At 39.4% G+C, this 25,069-nt stretch overlaps 1 protein-coding gene across 8 annotated transcripts in view; it reads right to left on the bottom strand.

Moving 5' to 3' along the window:
• Nucleotides 1–25,069, bottom strand: part of ERICH1 (glutamate rich 1) — a 69,675-nt gene that overhangs the window by 10,070 nt on the left and 34,536 nt on the right. For 5 of the 8 annotated variants that reach the window (XM_072142353.1, XM_072142347.1, XM_072142348.1 and 2 more), the window contains 3 exons: nt 14,818–15,174; nt 12,987–13,181; nt 9,708–10,030 (listed from right to left, as the gene is read on the bottom strand). In XM_072142353.1, coding sequence (XP_071998454.1) covers nt 9,948–10,030; nt 12,987–13,181; nt 14,818–15,174 — 635 coding nt within the window. In that variant the 3' untranslated portion in view covers nt 9,708–9,947. Of the gene's footprint in view, nt 1–9,707; nt 10,031–11,515; nt 11,681–12,986; nt 13,182–14,817; nt 15,175–25,069 lie in introns of all 8 variants that reach the window. The other 3 variants (XM_072142352.1, XM_072142351.1, XM_072142354.1) reach the window with 3 other exon arrangements.

Below are 25,069 nucleotides of genomic sequence, written 5' to 3'. Positions count from 1 at the left end.
TTTGGAATTTTTGTTAAGTTCCCTACACAATGCTGTTCTACCTGTGGGGTGATTTAGGAGTTGGTAGATTACCTTTAAAAATATTTTACATTAATGTGGTCAATGTTACGCCTATTAATATCCTAAACTTTCCTTCCCTAACTCTATAACACTATCTAATCTAAAATTATAGTTTATATAACTAAGATGCTAATTTTCCAGAACTACTGGGGTGTGGATTAGCCTCTGCAGGGAGCAGGAGTAAAGGGTACTCCATGCCTCAGTATCCTCTGCGTTCCCTCACTACCTGCATGTGGCAAAGCTGAATCTGGTGCACCACCAGCTCCCAGAGTTCTGTGTACGTGCAGAAACTCCAGCCTAGGTGCCAGCGGGAGCAACCAGGGCTGGATTAAGGTTGGTGGGGGCCCCTGGGCGCAAAATATTGGGGAGGCCCCCATTGAATGTAGTCCAGACGGGGAACAGCAATCGCTATATACCACTCCCCAGCAATAACCATATACAGCCTCCCCAGCAATCACTATATACAGCTCCCCCAGTAATCACTGTATACAGCTCCCCCAGTAATCACTGTATACAGCTCCCCCAGCAACCACTATATACAACTCCCCCAGCAATCACTGTATACAGCTCCCCCAGCAATCACTGTATACAGCTCCCCCAGCAACCACTATATACAGCTCCCCCAGCAATCACTGTATACAGCCCCCCCCAGCAATCACTGTATACAGCTCCCCCAGCAATCACTATATACAGCTCCCCCAGCAATCACTGTATACAGCTCCCCCAGTAATCACTGTATACAGCTCCCCCAGCAACCACTATATACAACTCCCCCAGCAATCACTGTATACAGCTCCCCCAGCAATCACTGTATACAGCTCCCCCAGCAACCACTATATACAGCTCCCCCAGCAATCACTGTATACAGCCCCCCCCAGCAATCACTGTATACAGCTCCCCCAGCAATCACTGTATACAGCTCCCCCAGCAATCACTGTATACAGCTCCCCCAGTAATCACTGTATACAGCTCCCCCAGCAACCACTATATACAACTCCCCCAGCAATCACTGTATACAGCTCCCCCAGCAATCACTGTATACAGCTCCCCCAGCAACCACTATATACAGCTCCCCCAGCAATCACTGTATACAGCCCCCCCCAGCAATCACTGTATACAGCTCCCCCAGCAATCACTGTATACAGCTCCCCCAGCAATCACTGTATACAGCTCCCCCAGCAACCACTATATACAACTCCCCCAGCAATCAATGTATACAGCTCCCCCAGCAATCACTGTATACAGCTCCCCCAGCAACCACTATATACAGCTCCCCCAGCAATCACTGTATACAGCCCCCCCCAGCAATCACTGTATACAGCTCCCCCAGCAATCACTGTATACAGCTCCCCCAGCAATCACTGTATACAGCCCCCCCCCCCAGCAATCACTATATACAGCTAAAGCAGAAATCACTGTATACAGCTCCCCCAGGAATCACTCTATACAGCTAACCCAGCAATCACTGTATACAGCTCCCCCAGCAATCACTGTATACAGCTCCCAGTAATCACTGTATACAGCTCCCCTAGCAGCAACCCTGTGACATGTGCTTGAACAACAAGTATATTCCTCTCAGGGACGTGTTATGGTGGATTTTCTTCCTAATATTCAATTATGGTGTCACATATACTGTTGTGTATCACAATATGACACAGATATGCATTTATTGTATGTTTTTGGACACTGCTGTAATGTATCATTATACTGATTGTTTGTTTTGACTACTACTGATGATGTCACATCCTGCGGGGGATATAAACCCGCCTTGTATCACTTCTCATACTGCTTGAAAATGGCTACATGGAGCTAGCCGAAACGTTGCATTGTTTTGCCACTGGTGTATGAATAAACATTAACACCTTGCCGACCGAGGACGAACTATATCGTCCTCGCGCGGCAAGGGGTGTATGGAGAGAGCTCACGAGCTGAGCTCTCTCCATACACAGCGGGTAACGGCTGTATAATACAGCCAACACCCGCATGTCACTGCCGCGGTCGATGCTGGCACCGATCGCGGCAGTTAACCTGTTAAGTGCCGCGGTCGAACCTGACCCCGGCACCTAACTTACAGTTAAATGACGGCCGCCATCTTGGATTCCCGATCGCCGCCCCCTGGAAGGTCATCGGAGGGCGGCGATCGGTTGCTATGGCACCCTAGAGTCTCATTGAGACTCGTAGGCTTGCCAAGTGCAATGATTTCTAATAGCCACCAGAGGGCAAGCTATTAAAAATCATTGCAAAATAGCTATATACTGCAATACAGTAGTATTGCAGTATATAGTATTAGCAATCGGACCCTGCAGGGTTAAATTACCCTGGAGGAACTAAAATAATGGTAAAAAAAAAATTAAAAATGGTGAAAAAAAATATGAAAAAATAGTAAAAAAAGTAAAAGTTTAAATCACCCCCCTTTCCCTAGAACTGATATAAATATAAATAAACAGTAAAAATCCTAAACACATTAGGTATCATTGCGTCCCAAAATGTCCGATCTATCCAAATATATTATATATATTATTTTTCCCAGCGTTTAACCCCGTAACAGAAATTGGCGCCCAAAGTCGAAAATGCCACTTTTTTGACATTTTGAAAAATATAAAAAATTTGATAAAAAGTGATCAAAAGCCCATACAGTCCTAAAAATGAAAGCATTAAAATCATCATCAAAAGTAGCAAAAAATGACACCACCCACAGCTCAGTACACTGAAGTTTGAAAAAGTTATTAGTGCCAGAACATGGCAAAATGAAGAATTTTTTTTTGTACAGAAGGTTTTAATTTTTTAAATGTATGAAAACATTATAAAACCTATACAAATTTGGCATCCTCGTGATCGTACCGAACCAAAGAATAAAATAGACATGTGATTTGGGGCGCTCAGTGAAAGCTGTAAAATCCAAGCCTACAAGAAAACTGCGCAAATGCGTTTTTTCATCATTTTCACTGCATTCTGAATTATTTTCCCGCTTCCCAGTATATGGCATGGAATAATAAATACCATCACTATGAAGTTCAATTTGTTACGCAGAAAATAAGCCCAAACAGAGCTCTTTACATGGAAAAATGAAAAAGTTACAGATTTTTGAAGGTGGGGAGTGAAAAATGAAAATGCAAAAATGAAAAAGGGCCACGTCCCTAAGGGGTTAATCACCACGGAGTGCTGCTCTCCTGCTGTCTTCTTTGGATCTACCTAGTGCCTTGAGTCGGGCCCATAGAGCTTGCACCCACCTGGATTTTAATCTGACTACTTCAATGTGCCGCCCTCATCTCTTCTTGTGCAGCAATCACTGTATACAGCTCCCCCAGTAATCACTGTATACAACTCCCCCAGAAATTACTATATCCAGCTCCCCCAGCAATCATTGTATACAGCTCCCCCAGCAATCACTGTATACAGCTCCCCCAGTAATCATTTTATACAGCTCCCCCAGCAACCACTGTATACAGCCCCCCCAGCAATCACTGTATACAGCTCCCCCAGCAATCACTGTATACAGCTTCCCCAGCAATCACTATATACAGCTCCCCCAGCAATCACTGTATACAGCTCCCCCAGCAATCACTGTATACAGCTTCTGCAGCAATCACTGTATACAGCTTCCCCAGCAATCACTATATACAGCTCCCCCAGCAATCACTGTATACAGCCCCCCCAGCAATCACTGTATACAGCTTCCCCAGCAATCACTGTATACAGCTCCCCCAGCAATCATTGTATACAGCTCCCCCAGCAATCACTGTATACAGCTCCCCCAGTAATCATTTTATACAGCTCCCCCAGCAACCACTGTATACAGCCCCCCCAGCAATCACTGTATACAGCTCCCCCAGCAATCACTGTATACAGCTTCCCCAGCAATCAATATATACAGCTCCCCCAGCAATTACTGTATACAGCTCCCCCAGTAATCACTGTATACAGCTTCTGCAGCAATCACTGTATACAGCTCCCCCAGCAATCACTGTATACAGCTCCCCCAGCAATCACTGTATACAGCTCCCTGCAATCACTACATACAGCTCCCAGCAATCACTGTATACAGCTCCTCCAGCAATCACTATATACTACTCCCCCAGCAATCATTGTATACAGCTCCCCCAGCAATCACTATATACTACTCCCCCAGCAATCATTGTATACAGCATATCACTTCTCACACTGCTTGAAAATGGCTACATGGAGCTAGCCGAAACGTTGCATTGTTTTGCCACTGGTGTATGAATAAACATTAAATCACCACGGAGTGCTGCTCTCCTGCTGTCTTCTTTGGATCTACCTGGTGCCTTGAGTCGGTGAGTAGGTTTGTTCTTAAGTTGAATTTGTATGTAAGTCGGAACTGTATATTTTATAATTGTAATCTCAGCCAAATTTTTTTGGGTCTCTGTGACAATTGGATTTTAAAAATGTTGGATTCTCATCAGAACCAGGATTAACAATAAAGCTTCATTGTAGACACATTTTATAACTGTTATAGCTCTTTATTGTAGCCTAAGGCTAAAGTACAGTCAATTATCAACATCCAGAGGTCAGTTTGTAACTAGGGGTCATCTGTAAGTCAGGTTTTCTTAAGTAGGGGACCGCCTGTATTGACCTTTGTATGGCATATTCCAGAAAAGTAGCTGGAAATGTACTAGAGCGCATTGCTATATGAGGTTTCTTTATTGCATCGCTCCACAGCCTGACCCCTTCCCTCTGAGTGACCGCTCTTGTATTCAACCAAAAACCTAATACAGATGTTATTCAAAGCAGGTGGAGATTTGGAGCAGTTTGCTTCCCAGTGCTACAATCCTGGAATATAAATATATTTCTTAGTCCAGCTTTCCTTTTTAAGAATTATTACACAGATCTCCAGGACTGTTACCCAACACCCATTGCACTTTCTTTTTGCATAAATAGGTCTGGCCCTGAAGGAGTTACAGTAAGAGGAAGCTTATTATTGAATTAATAATAAGTGAAGATAAACCAGTTTCATAGAAGTGTATTACGGCCAAGTGTCTTACCACCAGTTTACTGCGCTGACCTCATGGCATCATAGATCTCTATCATGCGGCTGTTTGAGCCAGTAGGCAGTCAGGTTGGTATGTGCAGTCATAATATGAATGCAAAATATACCTATTACACACTTGCACAGCATGGGCTAGCCAATCTGCACACATCTGCATTCCAGTGGCCCCCTGTCATCACTTATGTGCCAATGAACGTAGAAAAGACCTCTATAGCCTATTAGGTAACCACACTGGACCATGAAAGGAAGAAAAACTAGTAGGTGTTACACGGCTTTACAATATTCTTGTAGTTGTTTATTAGAACAAGTGCTGATGACAGGTTCTGTTTAAAACTACATGTGTAGGATGAAAGACATAGGAGTAGGTTTTGGAGGGTATTAAAGAAAGGGCAGATTTAAGAAGTTCTGCAGGAACTGAAGTATATGTGAACAGTTTCTGTGGCAGCTGATGTGTGCATTATGAGGTTCTGCAGCAGCTAAGCTGTATACTATAAGGCAGTGGTGGCGAACCTATGGCACTGGTGCCAGAGGTGGCACTCAGAGCCCTTTCTGTGGGCACTCGGGCCATCACCCAAGCACACCAGACAGGACACAAAGAATCTTCCTGCAGTTCCAAGCAACTTAAAAGATGCTGCCTTCACTCATATATTTAAGTGATACGTACTTTGCTACTTGGGTATGTAGGAAGAGGGAGAATGAGTAGACAGGGACAAATTATCTTTGGAAGACCTTCTGCTGGCCCCACAATTCTCTGTGTACGGAGGAACACTGGAAAGAAGCTAAAATTATGCAAATTTTCCATCTTGTCCTCAGGAGGCCAATATGATCGAATGTTTTTGAAGAACAGGGAGCAATAAGTTACTGCTTTAATTTTTGGTTGGCACATCGCAATAAATAAGGTGGGTTTTGGGTTGCAGTTTGGGCACTCGGCCTCTAAAAGGTTCGCCATCACTGCTATAAGGTTTTGCAGCAGTTAAGGTGTATATTAAGAGGTTCTGCAACAGCTGAGATGTGTATGAAGAGGTTCTGTGGCTGTCTTTTTCTCTCTGTTTGTAGTCTGTAGAACTATTATTTTAACTTTATTGAGTATTTACTTTATTTTTTAAAAAAGAATTGAGCCTGCCACCAGTTTTTTTAAGTCCATGGGCCCCCGGTCACCCTTGATCTGGCCATGAGCAGGAACTGAGTCCCCCACCAGTCCAAGGGCTCCCGTCACCCTTAATCTGACCATGAGCACAAGTACAAAAACAACATTAGTGCAGGTGGGCTTAGTCAGTAGTGGGTGTTGTTCACATGGTTAAGGTACGTTTTTAATACAATCAGGCTTTCAGTGATGTGAAAAGGGTTTGATGCTAAAGGGTGACCCTTAGAGAAGAAAGCAGCTCTAGCTACCAACTAATGTGTGACTCACTCCTTGCAGAGGAGTGCAGTGTGCCCCCTATACCCGGCACACACACCAGAGGTCACTTCTATTTTAGATCATGCAGGGTTCTTTGTTGCCTTAGACAAAAAGAGAAAAAGTTTTTTTCAGCTCACCCATTTCTTGTAGCCACGTGTTGAGAGCCGGTGCTCGGACAAACTGAGCCGATTCAGTGCATATTCAGGGGAAAAGTAGGTCAATCCAGCAACCAGGCAAAAAATATATTAAATCATAAGTATAAAACTTAGTTTTTATTTCATCCTTTTAAAAAGTAGGTTAAAAAGGTACCATGGTAATGACAGAAACTGACGCGTTTCGAACTAAATGCTGTTCTTAATCATAGTCAACACATCACCATACTATGTAAAAAGTTATATGGAAAAAGGAAAGGAAGTGGGCGGAAGAGGGAGTCGACAATACGTCACAAATCAGGTGCAGCTGAGTGGCAACAAGAACACATCAAAAGACAGAGTAAAGAAAAGCATGGTCAAAACATGATTAGTAAATGTACATTACATCATTCCTGGAGTTTAGACCTAGTGGTATTCTAGTTTTCATGGTTAATATCCAATAGGCTTCCCTATTTCGGAGAGCTTTGATCCAATCCCCACCTCTTTTAGGGCGATTAACCCGTTCTATGGGTACTACTGATAGATGTGAAGTGTCTCCGTTGTGTAAATCCCTGCGGGATCCCTGCGGGATTTACACAACGGAGACACTTCACATCTATCAGTAGTACCCATAGAACGGGTTAATCGCCCTAAAAGAGGTGGGGATTGGATCAAAGCTCTCCGAAATAGGGAAGCCTATTGGATATTAACCATGAAAACTAGAATACCACTAGGTCTAAACTCCAGGAATGATGTAATGTACATTTACTAATCATGTTTTGACCATGCTTTTCTTTACTCTGTCTTTTGATGTGTTCTTGTTGCCACTCAGCTGCACCTGATTTGTGACGTATTGTCGACTCCCTCTTCCGCCCACTTCCTTTCCTTTTTCCATATAACTTTTTACATAGTATGGTGATGTGTTGACTATGATTAAGAACAGCATTTAGTTCGAAACGCGTCAGTTTCTGTCATTACCATGGTACCTTTTTAACCTACTTTTTAAAAGGATGAAATAAAAACTAAGTTTTATACTTATGATTTAATATATTTTTTGCCTGGTTGCTGGATTGACCTTCTTTGTTGCCTTATTCTATGTACCTGGCTTTTGTAATGTCTGTGAATATTTATGTTTGTTTGAGCACTTTACTGTACATGAAGTACACAGACCTGAATCAAAATTAACAAAACACAATTTTGCTTTGATACAGACGTTTTTCTTTGCTTTTCCTTACATTGAAACTCTCAATAAAAATGTGTGTTTTCCCTGAATCGGAGTGATGCAGCGCTAACCAAAACATGATGAATACACATTAAACGTTAGTTTATTGAGAACTATAACACACAGTTGGTTTATTAAACTGATTATAATGACTTCCAATCATTAACCACATACTAAAAGTTTTAAAAAGAAACGTTCTGAAGGTTTTAGCAGGGCTGGTAATAACAATACAGCATCACTGCTAACTTGGAAAATAAGGGAAGTAAGATGTAAATAGCTCTGCAACTCGGCACATTTCTTTATTCCATTGTTACGGCTTAAGCATACAATGAAAAGGTAAAGCTTCATTCACACCAGCTTTGTTGTCTGTGTTACATCTTTAATGCGCTAAGAAGATTGTTCCTCCTGTGTAACTGTTGGAGATTTTTTATTCTTTACTAAGGAGTCCTGACTATGTCTTCTGAGAGCTGTGGTGATCTCGGTCACCTCTGGCCCCGCTGCTTGAGAAGTTATTATCTTATGCGCTTCATATTTTCTTTCTTTCAGGTTTCTCCCAGAGAAGCACAAAGTGGATATTTTAAGGAACGGATCTGATTGAATGCATGGCATTGCAGGATACCATTATGCCGTCTGTAGCAGAAATATTTGCATTGAAAACAGACAGCAAAATTTAGAGAGTGAATTTGTGAGTTTAGTATAACACAAAACAAAATGAAATTTTTGGAACATATGTGTTTAGCAAAAACTAGCCATAGGAGAAGCAGATGTGCTGCTACAATTAAATCTCATAAACAGAGATAATAGGGCTCATTAACTAATGGTTGTGCTACTCACTTTCGTTGGACATTGCACCTTTTTGGGGATTCCGCGGCTTGGACAGATATTTAACAGGTGTCTGCGCTGGGATTTTGTTGCAAGTGATCGGTTTTTGGCGCAGCTGCACTGGCTTCCATGCGCCACAAATTGGGGGTCGTGACGTTGGATAATCCGACTGAGTATGGGATTCAACTTTCAACTGTCGCAAGATAATGCACTTATATGCACCACTAAAAGAAAGTGAACTATGTCAGATATTAGCGGGGAAGCGACACATGTAGGATATTGGGCGCACTTAGTGAATTGCGGCACAGTGCATTATCATCGGACAATGCACTTTCGGTGAACTCCGCGGACGGGGCATGTAAATGTGTCCCAATGGCTATTGCAGCAAGAATCTCCCACATTGCGATTTTTATCATATGGACAACATTTTTTTAATCCTTGTTTTAAAGTAATGATTATTGATGATGGCTTCATGTCATGATAACAAGACCACCATTACTACTTCACACATACTGCTGTCAGGAGCAAAGGAAAGGTAGTGTAAAGCCTTATTTACAGGTCAGTCATATGCATCAGTAAATGTCAAAAAAGGAACGGGCAGAAAATACAGGAGAGGCTGCACATTCTTCCAGTATACCCATCTCTACCCATGTGTTTGGCTTGTACTGACAATCATGCATGGTTAATAAGGAATTACAAGAAAACCAACACTTGCAAGTATTAAAGAGAAATATTTCTCAAATTGTAGAACACATACTAAATCTACTTAAAAAATTGTCAGCCACAATATACCTTCTAACAAGTATATACATTTGCTATAGAGTTTCATCCTAAGGTGTAAAGAAGTTTAAAAGAAACAAATACTTAAAAAATGTTCAGGTGCCATGTCAAAAATCCAGTGGCTTTAAACAGAAGAGATGAGCTGAATTTGGCAAATGTCTAAAAAGCAGAAGTGTCTGATATATCTTTGTAGATTCCTACATCAAATCTCAAACATTAGGCAATCAGCATTTACAAAGGCTCATGGGTGAAATTTCTATGGAGTCATTATTACTGTTCCATTACCTCTTATTTCCACTGTAGAATTTTCTATTGTGCCGGTCTACACAGTCCCAAAGTGTAGAAAGTTCAAAGGCTTTATTAAGGATCCATCACATGTGTCATTCAATAGGAGCCATGACGCCACTGTGAGCGGAGCACAATGTGATTGGGTGTTCTCAGTGTCATATTCTTTTAGTTAGGGATGATTAAAGTAAAAAAATGTAAAAAAAGTCATGAAAGAAAAAAAAAATAAGTGAATGGTAATTATTTTGTGGGATTTGACGTCTTTATAGGCAAGATGTTCGTAATCCAGTAGTCAAATAAAGTGCACAGTGCTCTTACAAGATCTGCAAAAGACAAAAGAATAATAACCAATTGCAAAATCAGGTCTGTGGTTTCAACCTACTACACTTAGACTTGAAGTGTTCACTCAATAAATCTGATACACAGAAAAGCAAGGACATGTTCAGCTTCATTTTTTTAACACCAACTAAAATAACATTTGCATGGAAAAAAGTAGCAGAACGTCATGGACATAGGAACTTTTTCACCTGTGTAGAATTGACCTAAAAGTTTTGGCAACAGTCACCTTCAATGGAGGACACACCTGGCCTTTTGTGGCTATCTTTTATGGGTTAATTCTCAAATATGAAATTCCAAGTGCAATGGTGGCGTTTGAGATTTACATTTGTTCATAATGTGCATTGAAGGTAAAACAGATAAACATGAAGAAGAAAACAGAGAGACTATTGAAGACAAAAAGATCCCAAGAAAATGATGGGATACAAAGAATCAAATGAGTTGTATCAAGTATGCAGGAGAAGGCATTCACACAGGCAGTGAACGGGAGTACCGGAGATAGTTGTACATCGCATATAAAGCAGCAAAATGGGTTTGGGTTCCATCAATTCAAGAGAATGGGACAGACCAGCATGCAGGACTATTTTGTGTGCAGTCGACCCATCCAGCCATCACAGATGATTGGAATAGCATTGGGATGGCACTTCCAATTTTCCCTTAAAGTCTTGACACTGAATATTATATATATATTTCACACACACAAACACTCTGGAGATCAAAATTAGAGAACAACGTATGATCATTTTTTTTTTAATAAATACAGGCAGTCCCCGGGTTACATACAAGATAGGTTCCGTAGGTTTGTTCTTAAGTTGAATTTGTATGTAAGTCGAAACTGTATATTTTATAATGGTAGATCCAGACAAAAAAAAAATTGCCCCATTGACAATTGGAGTTTCAAAACTTTTTGCTGTAATGGGACCAAGGATTATCAATAAAGCTTCATCACAGACACCTTACAGCTGATCATTGCAGTCTGGGACTATACTAAAGCATCCAGAGAGCTTCACCAGAGGTCACAGTGGGCAGAGGGGCCGTCTTTAACTAGGGGTTGTCTGTAAGTCGGGTGTCCTTAAGTAGTGGACGGCCTTTTTTGTAAGGTGTACATCCAAGCCACTATTACAGTGTTTTACTTTACTATGATCCCTTTGGCCTTCATCTGAACAACCTGCTGCCAGTGGGTTTCAGTTACTGCATATAATCGAGTATAAGCCGACCTGAGTGTAACCTAATTTTATCACAAAAAATTGGGAAAACCTATTGACTTGAGTATAAGCCTAGGGTGGGAAATACATTGGCCACATGCCCCCCTATATAAAATTGTGTGTTCTTTCATTTTGATCTACAGTATATATGCAATATAATTATTATATATGGAGCGCTTGGTCACACATACATACTTATATACACACATACACACGTAGATGTCAAACTACAACGCCTACTGGAAGTTAACTGAATTTTCTTTTTACCTTTTTTGTTCATGTTTTATTCTGGAAACAAGCCAAATGTCCAATGTACATCAAGAATTGTACATCTTGTGCTTTTGTACAGATTCTCTACCCATTCTTGGCAGAGATCCCCAGCTTGGTTAAATCTTTTAAATGAGCAGAATCTTTAACTCCATTAAGTTTGAGCTTCAGAGAATATTAAAGAAAAGATCAGCCACCATATCATTTATTAAGGCATATACATGTGTGCTGTGACAGATCTAATGTATGAGTGACATCAGCAGTAACCAAAAATACCCAATGACTTATAAGGAGGTCTGCCTTTTTGACACAGCTTAAGCACATACAGTACTTCTAACAGGTGGATGTATAAAAGTCTCCTGAAATGGGAATAAATAGCAACCACAAAGAAAAATGTTTTAACTAGTTACATTTGAAGAGCCATGGTATTTTCATTGGATTTTTTTTGTGTGGAGGAACCACTTTTGGGTATAGGTTATAGATTATTTAGCTTTTGTTGAAATTTTTTAATAGAGGAAATAAATTAAAAAACATCAATTCTAACAACTGTTCTTTTGCGCTTCTTTCTTTTTCATGTCCAGTAAAAATAGCAAGCTTATTTCTATTGGTCAGTATACTATGGATCAATAATATATATATAGAAACACCCTTCCACAAAGAGAATGTAAAAAACAAACATGAGGGGGTGTATTCACCCTGGATTCAAAGGAACAGAGTGATGGGCTGCATGAGTAATAAGAATCCACAAAGGCCCCTTTGCTTACACTACCATATAGTGAGAGTAATGGTTAATACTGATAATTTGATACGTATATTAAAGTATGGGGATACATACACATGATTATAACCAAGGAACTTCCATCTTTGTCAGGACTGAAGACAAAATCATAGATGAAAATTGTAAAAACACCCAGGTACATTTCCTAAACAAAATAAGAATGTGCCAAACTGATGTGTTCTTACTGTGACAATAGTGAATCTGTCTTCAAATCACTATCTATATTCTGTGAATAACCAAGTTGTTGAGAAGTCATAATTATGTTGGAGAAATCAGGTTATAATCATATTATGAGCCCAGAGAGAGTTCCCTTATCACTAATATAGAAAAGGGGGGAGGCAATTGAAAGATGAGGGAATATATTTAGATGTTTGGTATTTCTGCTGGTTATCGGATATATTGATAGGGAGTGTCTGCTTTCTTAAGAGTGTAGATCAGTAAGCAAGTTATCCAGTGAGCATGCTTAGTATAGTAGATGTAATTTGAATCGAAATCTATAGGGAAGACAAGAATACAAATTCTAAACTATTTAGATAATTTCAAATACAACGTGAACTAATGATATTTTGTATTCAGTCTACAAATGTTTCAGCACTCAGTAGCTTTGTTTCAATCTCCTTCTATTCCTGTCTGTTTTGCAGAGTCTATAGAATAAAGGCTCTGAATTATATAACACCGCTAAAAAATACATACCAAGAGGCAAAGAGGATTGCTCTTTGAAGCTGTCCAATGAATTGTTTAATCTTTCAATATCCTGTAGGAGAAGCAGGCTTTTGAGATGATGTAAGAGCTGAACTTCAGAGAAAGGCATTGCACCACTCTTGATCTGGTCCATAATTTCTAGGATCTGTTCCACCATCGGAGCAGATTCTGAACATCTGGCCATGCCTGAAAGATAGTAGAATAGACCAAGTTACAAAGATCTGTTAATAGTTTAACTACACCAAACAAAAGAAACAATATGTGAAGTCTCGCCAGGACATCAATCCAGAATATCACAAACCATACTCTCGTTCTTGATACTCTTAGTACTGCAAGATACATTTGTACAGTTGTTTGCTGCTCAATACTACAATAAGTGGAACAGATTTTATGTGCACCCCGCTACTGGTGCCACTCAACAGAAGCCTAAGGTTTGAATGGTTTCTGCTGCACTGACACCAAATTAAATAAAAAATGTATTTCACTTTAAGATCACATAACCTTTATATGAGTATGTGCACTAAACATTATACTGTAGCATCACAATGCAGGAATACTCATCCTAAATTGTAGAGGTGTATATATTGCGTTAACTGCTACATATGCATTCTAATATTTCAAGACGTATTCAGCAAATGGGAGCCATGACCCGATGCCTGTGATTTAAGTATTTGTGCTTTATGTTCCTGGCACCAGTCTGTTCCAATCATTTAAAAAGGTTGCACTGGGTAAAGCTGAGGTGGCTCAAGTTCATTGCACAATATACAAACCAGCTTCAGAACGGAAATGTAATGGAGGAAATGAAATGATCCTGACTTATGCTAACTTAAAGGCTCTGTCCCTTAAAAGGCAACTTTAGAAATAGAGTATTCTACACAATTCCTACCATTTTATGTTTTTTAATACATTGTATACTTGTTATAATGTAGTTGCTGTTGTTTGGCTTGAATTAGTGAAATATGACTCAAGGACATCGTCCACCTCAATGTGCTTGGTCTATGGGATCTGACAAGCGCACGGGTCCGTTTCCAACTACCCAGCCGTCCGCGTGCAGGGGGCCTAAGGTAGAGTCTACTAGAAAGTCTGTCATGATTAAAGCTTCTTTGTTATATAGAACCTCAAATTTACACACACAGCATTATATTGATAAGCAAATCTCTACATGACAAAATTGTCCTGGGTCTTAAAAGGCTATGTATATATTTGGGGGAATTTTTCTGGGGGACTCTTCTATGTTTTCTCTCCAAGAATCCCATCAAAGAAGCAGCCTCAGAGATTGTGTATAAATCTTATCTGTGCTCTTCTAAGTGGTTGACACACATACACTGATGCTGAAATCTTCTCAGACTGACAAATCAGTTTCTGTGTGTGTTTAACCAATTAGAAGACAAAATTACATTAGGCTGCTTCTCTGACAGCTCTCTGAAAGAATAATCCGAAATGTATACATAGCATTTAGGGCATCTGTGCCTTATAAAGTACATGATATAATCCCTTTAACCATCTTGAAGTGATAGTTTTTTCAAAAACTGTAAAAACCCAAGATGGATGTCTACACTAGCACAATTTGAGTACTTGCTAGGAATGATTGTACAGTAGGAGAAAGACCATATAACTAAAAAGAACAACATCTGTAAATACAACCATTTCTTATACATGGTTATTGTTTAGTGCCTTTACACCAGATAGTTATTCTTATATTACTTAAAAAAGAAATGTTAACAGCAAAAAGTAAAGAAGCCATAACAATGATAGCCAAATGCTCCTTATTTTACACCCCTCTCAAAAGATATCCATCAGATTAAGAAAATATACCACATACTATCAGAGAAATACAGCTCTTGGGTAGCTTGAAGGAAATCCCGCAAGTCCTCTCTCCTCTTTTCTTGGTCTTCCTCTGCCTTTTCATCCATTTGTTGTATTGCATGGTCTTCTGTCTGGCACACATCAGTCTGACATTTTCTACCTTTGGTCCATAGGCCTTCTGCCTTAAGTCTTTCTTTCTGTCTTCTTCTCTGCAATTTCCTCTTTTTGTTTTTATTCATTTTCTCACCTTCCATTTTCTGAGGAGGATGAAGAGTTTCTTGGACGCTTTGTCCTTTGTCATGGGTGGATGCATGCGTAGTGTCTACTTTCTTCTTTCGCCTGCGTCTTCTACGAGTTTCCATGGTCTTGTCTTCTAAAAAGTAAGGTATACATTGTTATTCATTCTCTAACTAAGTTCACTGGGAAATAGGCAGGATTAGTGATTGTTCTATTTGCTCTTCCCCAGGTTTGTGGACTCATGGAGTCAGACTCCACAAATAAAATTATAAATGTTATGAAATTTCCTTTAAATGTCTGTTGTGTTTCTGATCTAAAGATTTAGTCCATAACTTTTATTGGTCCGAGAGCTGCATTGTCATACTGCACTTTAAGTAACTAGCACCCTATATGTACCAAAACCACAGTACAGCACAAAATGCTGGAAATGATAAATACCACCCCAGAATCCAAATACTGAATTTAAAGCTGACAATAAAGAAGACCCCCAGCAGATAATAATGGAGACAGTAGAGCAAATAATAATAGTGAAGACCTCCGAGAGCAGGTAACTACTAGTACTGAAGTCTCCCATAGCAGACAAAAAAATTAAATAAAATACTCCTCTTCACCTCCCTGTGCCACATTGTAGCTTCTTCTTTCCTCCATGTGCTGCTCTGCTTTGTGTCCTGTGCTGGTTTATATGCCAGCATCAGGACACAGAGCAGAGCTGTTCCAGAGGACAGTGCATTACAGTTGACAAGTGCTTACTGCTCCTGGGTCGGCACATAGAACCACAGTCAGGAGACAGAGCGGAGTAGCAGGAGAGGACCCAGGACTGTGATTGACAAATAAATACTTCCATCAGTAATCAAAGCACTCTTTGGACTTTTGACTGTCAGACTGTGTGGGCCGCAACTTAAGGCTTGAAAGGCTGCATGTGGAAGTTGATGACCATTTTGATTGTGTTGGTAAGCCAATCCTCCGACTCATTGAATTCCTCAACTCCACAGCCCTGTTCTCCGCACACAAAAATATGCACAGTTCTGATCAATAAAGTGCAGGGGTTCTGTATTTGAGATGTTTCTTTACTATTTTCTTGAATTTGTATATGAGGTACACAGACCCAGTAGAGCAGAATGGGTTCAATATGACTCTAAAAACAAATTTAAAAACTGTAACATTAGTATAGACTGGTACAAATCTAAAACTTGTGTCAACCTGTTCCTTCACCACAACATAATTGTATATCTGGGCATACAGTTAATTTGGGTAATTGCACAAGCATAGAAGATTTTTCCAGCTTTATTAGTGCAGTAGCTTGGCACAGACACAGATCAGTGATCTAAGTGCCTGATAATTACAGCCATTTAACGCCTTCTCCTTCGGCATCCCACCCATGCAATTGCTGGGTACTGATGGTCCCTCTCATAAAAGGTCCCCAAGACTGCCATAAATGAATGCCTTTAAGGATGTGCCAGAGAGATGTGATAAAAGGGTTATTTTTTATGATATATATATATTATTATATTATTTTCCAATATAATTTCTGTTTAAAGGAAACCTACCACTTGAAGTGGCAGGTTTCAGAAGAAAACACCAAGCACCAGCTCAGGCTGAGCTGGTGCCGGTGCTTATTATTGTTAGTGTTTTAAACCGCGGTATCGCGGTTTAAAACACTTTTTAAACTGTATAGGCGGCGCCGGGAGGTACGCGCTCGGCGCTTACCATGCGCGCGACCGTGTGCGCGGCTACATAGGAAGTGAAGGAGAGCCGCGCGCATGGTAAGCGCCGAGCACGTGCCTCCCTGCGCCGGCTATACAGTTTAAAAAGTGTTTTAAACCGCGATACCGCGGTTTAAAACACTAACAAAAATAAGCTCCGGCACCAGCTCACCCTGAGCTGGTGCTCGGTGTTTTCTTCTGAAACCTGCCACTTCAAGTGGTAGATTTTGTGTTTTTTCACTTTATTGCATGTGTATAGGGAATATTTGTGTTTAGGGGACTTTAACTTTATTTAATTAATTCTTTTTATTACAAAATGATTTTATGTAATGTTTTTAACATTTTTTTATTTACTTTGACAGTTTAGCTTGAACAAGTGATCCACTGATTCTGATCAAATGCCCCGTGCACACTGCGGTCAGGGGTTAGAGGCAGGTGTCGGCTATAATATATAGCTGACACCCGCAGCTCCTTTCAGGAGCCGGCGCCAGAAGCATGACGTAATAGTACTGCATTTTGCGGGAACGCACCTCCCGCGATGCAGTACTATTACGTCAAATGTCGGGAAGGGGTTAAAGCACAGTCTCCGAGCAGTTATTCACATGTTGTATCTTTTGTGTGATGGCTGCATGCCTCAATGAAGCAACGTTGTGCATTTTAGCTAACAAAGCTAAATTTGCATATGCTGATCTAAGATTTTAAAAACACGATGGAGCCAGTTTGAGGTTTTAAAACCACCAGACAGTTTCCCTTTAAATGGGGTTTACACTCCCTAAGGCTGCATTCACATGGCCGCTGACATATGTACGTTGGATACACGTCCCCCATAGGCCAGCAATGGATGCACAGCGCGGCAACGTTCAGTACCTGGGAAAAAGATAGGATATGTCCAATCTTTCGCAGGAATATGCCGCCATGTGCCATGTTTCTCTATGGAGAGGGGCTGGCACACGTTTGTATGAATTTAGCCTAAGGCACACCATTTCCTGTATGTCCTTTAACAGCACAGGAAGTACTAAGGGAGGCCTAATAGCAAACCAAAGGATGAGGCTGGTCACTGCTACAACTATTGATTGGCTAAATTACCTGTCCTTGTGTTTCCAGAAGTGTAGCAAAACACACAGAAAGTGGAGTTTGGGAGGCACCGATGCTTCTGAAGTGGTGGAGGAGTGTGGAGCAGTACATATAGTTGTACCGGTATTATGTTGCTCGTGCCTTAGAACAATTTGCATTTTAATTTGACATCAACAAAACCCCCTCCTAAATATAAATGGAGAGTCTTTCCAAAATTGCCTCATGTATCACATTCCCTGTTTGCAGTACTGGTCTGAATGGTAGGAGAATGTTAAAATTTTGATTGCATTGTTTAGGTGGCTCCCATATACCATTAGTCATCTTTCAAGCTGGACTTCTCTGCGAGCGATTCCTGAACTCACCTGTATCTGTTGCGTAAACTGGACTATTTCTACAACTCCTAACCACTCTTTGCTCCCAGATTCTAAACTGCATTGCCTTCTAGTATTTGACTGTTGTCCTGTGCCTCTAAATATTCTTATGACAACAATTTCTCACCTCCCTGATTTGACTTTCAGATCTTGTTTTGTTTACTGTTACTTCTATTCTGTACATTATTCAGTGTTGGGAAAGTTGCCCAGGTGGGGGATTTCACCTTAGGCAATTGTCAAGTGCACATTGATTGTTAGTGTGCTTTCTACCAGTGCTTTTTATATATTCATTTCAATGGATCTTATTACCATTTCCCCACTTTGGAATTTCTAAAGATACCCGGTCCTAAGCAACTGTATGCCCAAGCTACTGTTATGTCATCAGGATTACTGGCGATTGGAATTCCTGCTTCGTTCATAGTGGGACCTCTGGATAGGGCAGAGTATAGTATAGTATAGCCTAATAGAATTAACAGCAAGTTAATAATTTAATATGTTGAAAAGCCAGACCACCGATACCCTAGCAAGTGTTAACTTTAAAACCTGGTCCAACCCCTTCAAAATGTAATACAATTAATGTAATCTAAAGAATTTTATTGCAACACCAGGGTATCAATATACTATTGAAAAAGGGATGGATAGATAGATAGATAGATAGATGTTTTAGGAAATATTGAGGTTAATCTTATGCAATATAAAGAAATCAGCTTGCAGAGGGAAAAACAAATATAATGTGGTAAAGGTGACCGTATCTGGGAAAAAAGATTTCTTAGTTCAAATGGACACTGAAATGAGATCATTTTAGAAAGTACTTGAGCACTCAGGAGCAGCAGTCATATCGTCAGGAAGATATAGCTGCAGTTTGTTTTACAAACACTTGTTTCTAAAATGCTCTTGGTGTTCTACTTCTTTCCATTAGGCAGGAGGTTATTATGTGGCGAATAAAAAGGTTAATTGAAAAGACAAAAAATATGTTTCCAAGTAGAATACAGAAAAATAAGAATACGGCATAAAAAGGTTTAAATGGAGAAATTGAAAAATACATTCCAGTTTTTTTTTTCCCCGACTACATTCATCTTCATTTTAATAAACCATTATACAAAATATATTTTTTTACTAACCAAAGTTTATGGCAGACAGCAAAAGCAGCATAAATATTATACATGTATACATTATGTATTTTAACCATCTACGGTACTTAATTTACCTACTAATCCCTTGAGTTAGGACAATGGGGCAGCCATTAAAAGTTTTTTTTTTTTTTGGGGTTTCTGTTTTTTACTTTACTTTCCTCATTCCAAAAGCCGTTGAGGACTTGTTATCTATGGAATGTACTTTTGTTGTGGTGCCATGAAATGTCCTTGAAATCTGGAAAAATGTACAAAATTGACAAAAATAATGCATTGCTGCTACCCCCTTGATGTCGCTCATACAATATTATTGCTGTATTGTAGAATATTGTAATTTTACTGATGATTTATAATTACCTGCTATTGGCAGATCGGTATCTATTACAGGCCTACAAGAGAGCGTAGGCTGTCATGGCAACTGATCGGTCATCCAAGATGCCAGCACCAACCACAGTCGTTAGAGGCAGGTGTCGGCTGTTTTATACAGCAGACACCTGTTGTGTATGAAGAGAGATCAACCCCTGAGTTTTTATTATGAGGAATGAGATGCATTTTTCAGTAATACTATTTTGGGGTGGCTATGTCCTATTGATGAAAATCGATTAACTTATCTGGGGAAGGCAGTAGGAAAAAACTTTTTTTTTGTGTTCACTGTATAGACTTATGAACATGTAATAACAGTTATTATTACAGTGATACAACATTTCTATATTCTTTCTTTTACAAATTTTTTAAAATAAATCATAATGTGGGGAAACTATCTATAGTTTTTGCATCTCCGTCCTCTAAAAGGTATAACACTTTTATTTTTTTGTCTACAGAGCTGGTTGAGGGTTTATTTTTTGCAGGACATGCTGTAGAGACACTTCTTACACCAGTACCATTCTTGAGTAGATATATTTTATTTTTTTGCATATCTGTGACAAGATAAGTAAAGATCATCAATATTTTGTGGGGTTTTTTTGGGTTCAGTAATGACAGATTTTTTTTTTGCTTGTTTAGGAGGGTAGGGGACTAATTATACTATGCACACATGGATTGTGTTTGTATTTTTTAAGCATATGTAAATATATAAAAAATTTGTTAAATAAAGAATTTTTTAAAAAAAAGGAATGATACAGTTTAATTGTACGGGTCATTACGGACATTACCATATGTTTGGGGATTGTGTGACTTATTTCCCCATTACAGGCAGTCCCCGGGTTACTTACAAGATAGGGTCTGCAGGTTTGTTCTTAAGTTGAATTTGTATGTAAGTCGGAACTGTATACTTTATTATTGTAACCCGAGTCAAAGTTTTTTTGGTCTCTGTGACAATTGGATTTTAAAAATGTTGGGTTGTCATAAGAACCAGGATTAACAATAAAGCTTCACTGCAGACACCTTTGATAACTGCTATATCTGTTTATTGTAGCCTAGGACTAAAGTACAGTAAATTGCCAAAATCCAGTGGTCCGTTTGTAACTAGGGGTCGTCTGGAAGTCAGGTGTTCTTAAGTAGGGGACCGCCTGTATATGTAACTTTTATATGGAAAGAGCACTTTTCACCATTTTTATTTACTTAATTTATTTTGATTGCTTTTTCATTATAATGTAGGGTATTATCACTGTCAGTCAAACTTGCTTTGCTGGAAAACCCCTTTAACTGCCAGAGCTCAGTGACGGACACTGTATGGCCAAAACTCATGATAGGTTCCCTTTAACAATAGCTATGAAAATAGGCTAAATTATCTTACCCTTTACCCTTAAAGGGGTATTCCAGGAATCAGCATAATTTATATACAAATGGGTCAGTAAAATATAAGCTAATATGTAATAAGTTGTTTTTTTAAATTTTGCTCCCCTTAGCAGAAAATGCTGTTGACATACACTGTAATGAAGAATTAAAATGCTACTGGCCCTTTAATCAGTCTGTTAATTTCCTCTGCGTTGAGAAGACACAGGACAGAAGATGGCTGCTGGTCACATGTCCACATCACATGTCCTGCACCGGCCTGGGCAGGACATGTGATCATCACTATGTTTGGATGTAGTCGGTTGGTTGCAGTGCATCCAGTGTTGCCAGTGTTTTGGTGATGGCAGTTACACATCATTACTATGGTAACAGAGCAAGAAAGTCTGTTACATCATCACTGGGAGCAGAGCATAAGAGGGAGGAGGAGTTACTGAGAACTAAAGGATCTTGGTGATAACTGCACATACTTTAGAGAGGTCATAAAATTTTGTGAATCATAAAATCAAACTATTTATGCTCCATTTTGTGACAGATGACATTGAGTTTTGTTATATTCATTTATTTATAGCATTATGGGGTTTTTTTTTATCAGACGTTCATGTTCCCGGAATACCCCTTTAAGTTGCCCCTCACTTGTTCTTTTTTTATTCACACTCACTTCATGTACTCATGTATATACTTTTCAAAAAGCATATATATCACACAAATAGCACACCCTGAAAATGGGAACATATAGCCGTAAATGTGCTTTAAGAAAAGACCAACACGTTAAATAGAAGTAATCTGTACTACCGAGAAGTCAGTTGGAAATATCTTGGAAAACACACACTAATATATTGGAGAAATTGGAAAGCAGGACACACATCAGCAATCTCATATTATTGAAATTTTCCAAGCCATTTTACCTTCTAGCGCTTCATCACACATAGATAATTACAACATGCAAATATAAATTAGAATCTGGTTATTTTTCTCTGCAGGACAAGCTCCACAACACATAACAACGGTCATGAATATTATAATAAATCCATGAAGGGAAAAGAATCCTACTGATAAATGATTACTGTCATGTACAGTACATAAGACTGACATCATATCATAGCATTTCTGTGCACATCATCCTTGTCCATTTAAATAAATAAGCAGCAATCTAGGGAATGATGTAGCAAATTTCTCAAATTGTTACAGAGTTTTGAAAACTGGGACACTGTTCCCAGAATATACTGTACCCCATTAAAATACTAGCCTCCTTGTAGGATATGAAATGTCCTTTCTAGAATTACCTCTCTTATGTAAAATCTCACCCAATAACTATACAAATATGCTATGGTTATGATATATGAGTCATGCGAAGAGGCTTCTAGGAAAGTGTCACTTCAGACGTCCCTAATTTTACTTCTATAAAACTTGCTTTGTGTCATATTAACCCCTTAACAATGTGTGACGTATTCCTACTACAAGAAATTGGCGCAAATGCATTTTATCACCAATTTCACTGCATATGGATTTTTTTCCTGCTTCCCAGTACACGACATGGAAGATTAAACACTGTTACTATTAAGTGCAAGTTGTTATGCAGAAAACAAGCCTTCATACAGCTCTTTACATGGAAAAATAAAAAAAGTTATGGATTATGGTAGTTGTGGGATAAAATATAAGAATATGTTCTTTGAGATCACATCAGGCTTGTGGTTCTGTGAGTTACAGAACTGTAGATACAGACAGTTAAAGAAATGGGAATTGGATCTTTATCTGCAGCTCACATATTCACCTATGTCTTTACCTGTAGCTCAGAGGCCTGATGCGACCTAAAAGTATGTTACTAGGGACTATAGAACTGTGGATAGGGAAGTCTGAACTGACAATACCCCTGGAGCCTCTAAATTTGACTTCTCCCAGGCAAAATATTAATTCCTCACTTTATAACCCATACAGGACTATGGTTTCTGTTTCTGTTTTGTACCCCCCTCATTCCAAAAGCGATAACTTTTTATTTTTATGTTTACAGAAACGTGCTAGGGCTTGTTATCTGAGGGACAAATTGTACTTTTTAGTGGGACCATTTAATATTCCCTAAAATGTACTGGAAAGCTGGAAAAAAAAACCGAAGTGCAGTGAAATTGACAAAAAAAAACACATTTGTTGCATTTTCTTGTGGGCTCTGTTCTTAAGGGTTTTATTCTGTACTCTAAATGACACTCTCTCTTTATTTTTTTGGTTGGTATGATCACAAGAATATCAAATTTATATAGGTTTTATTACGCAAGGAAAGTCCAAACAGCACATGGGAACAGTAGTTTGTAGTGGCTGCAGGCTCAATAGGACTAGGCCTCAAGTCCTCCAAAGTAGGTAAACGAAAGCAGGCAGCACTCCAGGTCGTACGGTGAAAAAAATTCTTTTTATTCCATGCTCAAACGTACATCTTAGTGCAGCAACGTTTCAGCTCCAAGGAGCCTTTTTCAAGCTAAGTGATATCAGTGGGAGCCATACATTTATACCAAACATAGTGGTCACATGACCAACCAAAGCCCCTCCCCCTCATTATCATATTGCATCATTACAGTCAAATAAAGTGCATATTTTTCTGTCAAAAGTACATAGACAATACCGCAGTGATACCAACAGTTCATTAAGTCATAAAGTGCATACAGTGATGGTATATTCTTATACATTATTGTAATACAGTGTCTCATGCCTCCTATGTTCAATAAAGTGCATAGTGCAATAAACATTGAATGTTTTTAAATGTTTATTGCACTAGGCACTTTATTGAACACAGGATGCACGAGACACTGTATTACAATAATGTATAAGAATATACCATCACTGTATGCACTTTATGACTTAAAGGACACCTGTCATCAGGTCTGTGTCACTTGTCCTGTCACTACTACCTGTTGGAGCAGCTCACAAGGATCCCATCCCAGCCTTTATCTAGTTATTTCATACATTAATCATTGTAAAATCATCTATTCTTTATTATGTAAATGAGGCTGGTCACATGGTCAGAGGCAGTGATGTCACCCCTGTTATCCCTCCCCTCTCCTCCCCCTGCTCATGTCTGTGTGTAATGTATAGTAAAGCATTGCTGGTGTGTGTATGTCATCTGCTGACATCCTGCATCCTCCTAATATACAGGTGAGAGACACAGACATCAGCTACACATGAATCTGACATGTTCTGCTGTAACATGGCTGCCTGGAGCTGCTGTATCTCTCCTATACACACACACATGCACACACAGGCTGCAGGGGGCGTGGCCACCAGCACCAGGAAGCACATCATTATACAGCCTCACATCATTATACAGGCTGTCAGTCATGCACTGGGGGTGTGGCTGTGCCTCCCACTCATGAATAGAGTGGACAGCTTGAATATGCTAATGCTTCATTGGACATTTCACAGGTCATTTGCATACAGCTTTAGGACCTCATTGCTTAGGTTTACAGGCATGTAGAGGGACAATAAAGGGATAGAGGCAATGCTCTCTAATGGCAGTTTATGAAAATATATTTAGTTTAGGGGGGTTATTTTGCATGACGGGTTCTCTTTAATGAACTGTTGGTATCACTGCGGTATTGTCTATGTACTTTTGACAGAAAAATATGCACTTTATTTGACTGTAATGATGCAATATGATAATGAGGGGGAGGGGCTTTGGTTGGTCATGTGATCACTATGTTTGGTATAAATGTATGGCTCCCACTGATATCACTTAGCTTGAAAAAGGCTCCTTGGAGCTGAAACGTTGCTGCACTATGATGTACCTTTGAGCATGGAATAAAAATAATTTTTTCACCGTACGACCTGGAGTGCTGCCTGCTTTCGTTTACCTATAGGTTTTTTTTTTAGGTTTTAATAGATTTAAAATATTTTTAATCTTTTCTACATAAAAATATTTTCCATTTTGCCAAATTCTAAGGCCAATAACCTTTTCACACTTTTTCATTTTTTTGCGGTATGTGCTGGCGTATTAATTTATATCAATTTGGCACCTTCATGACCGTTTGATGATTTTT

The sequence above is a fragment of the Engystomops pustulosus genome, chromosome 3, assembly GCF_040894005.1.
Source record: "Engystomops pustulosus chromosome 3, aEngPut4.maternal, whole genome shotgun sequence".
NCBI classification, from domain to species: domain Eukaryota; kingdom Metazoa; phylum Chordata; class Amphibia; order Anura; family Leptodactylidae; genus Engystomops; species Engystomops pustulosus.
This window is presented reverse-complemented; position numbering and strand designations above follow the sequence as displayed.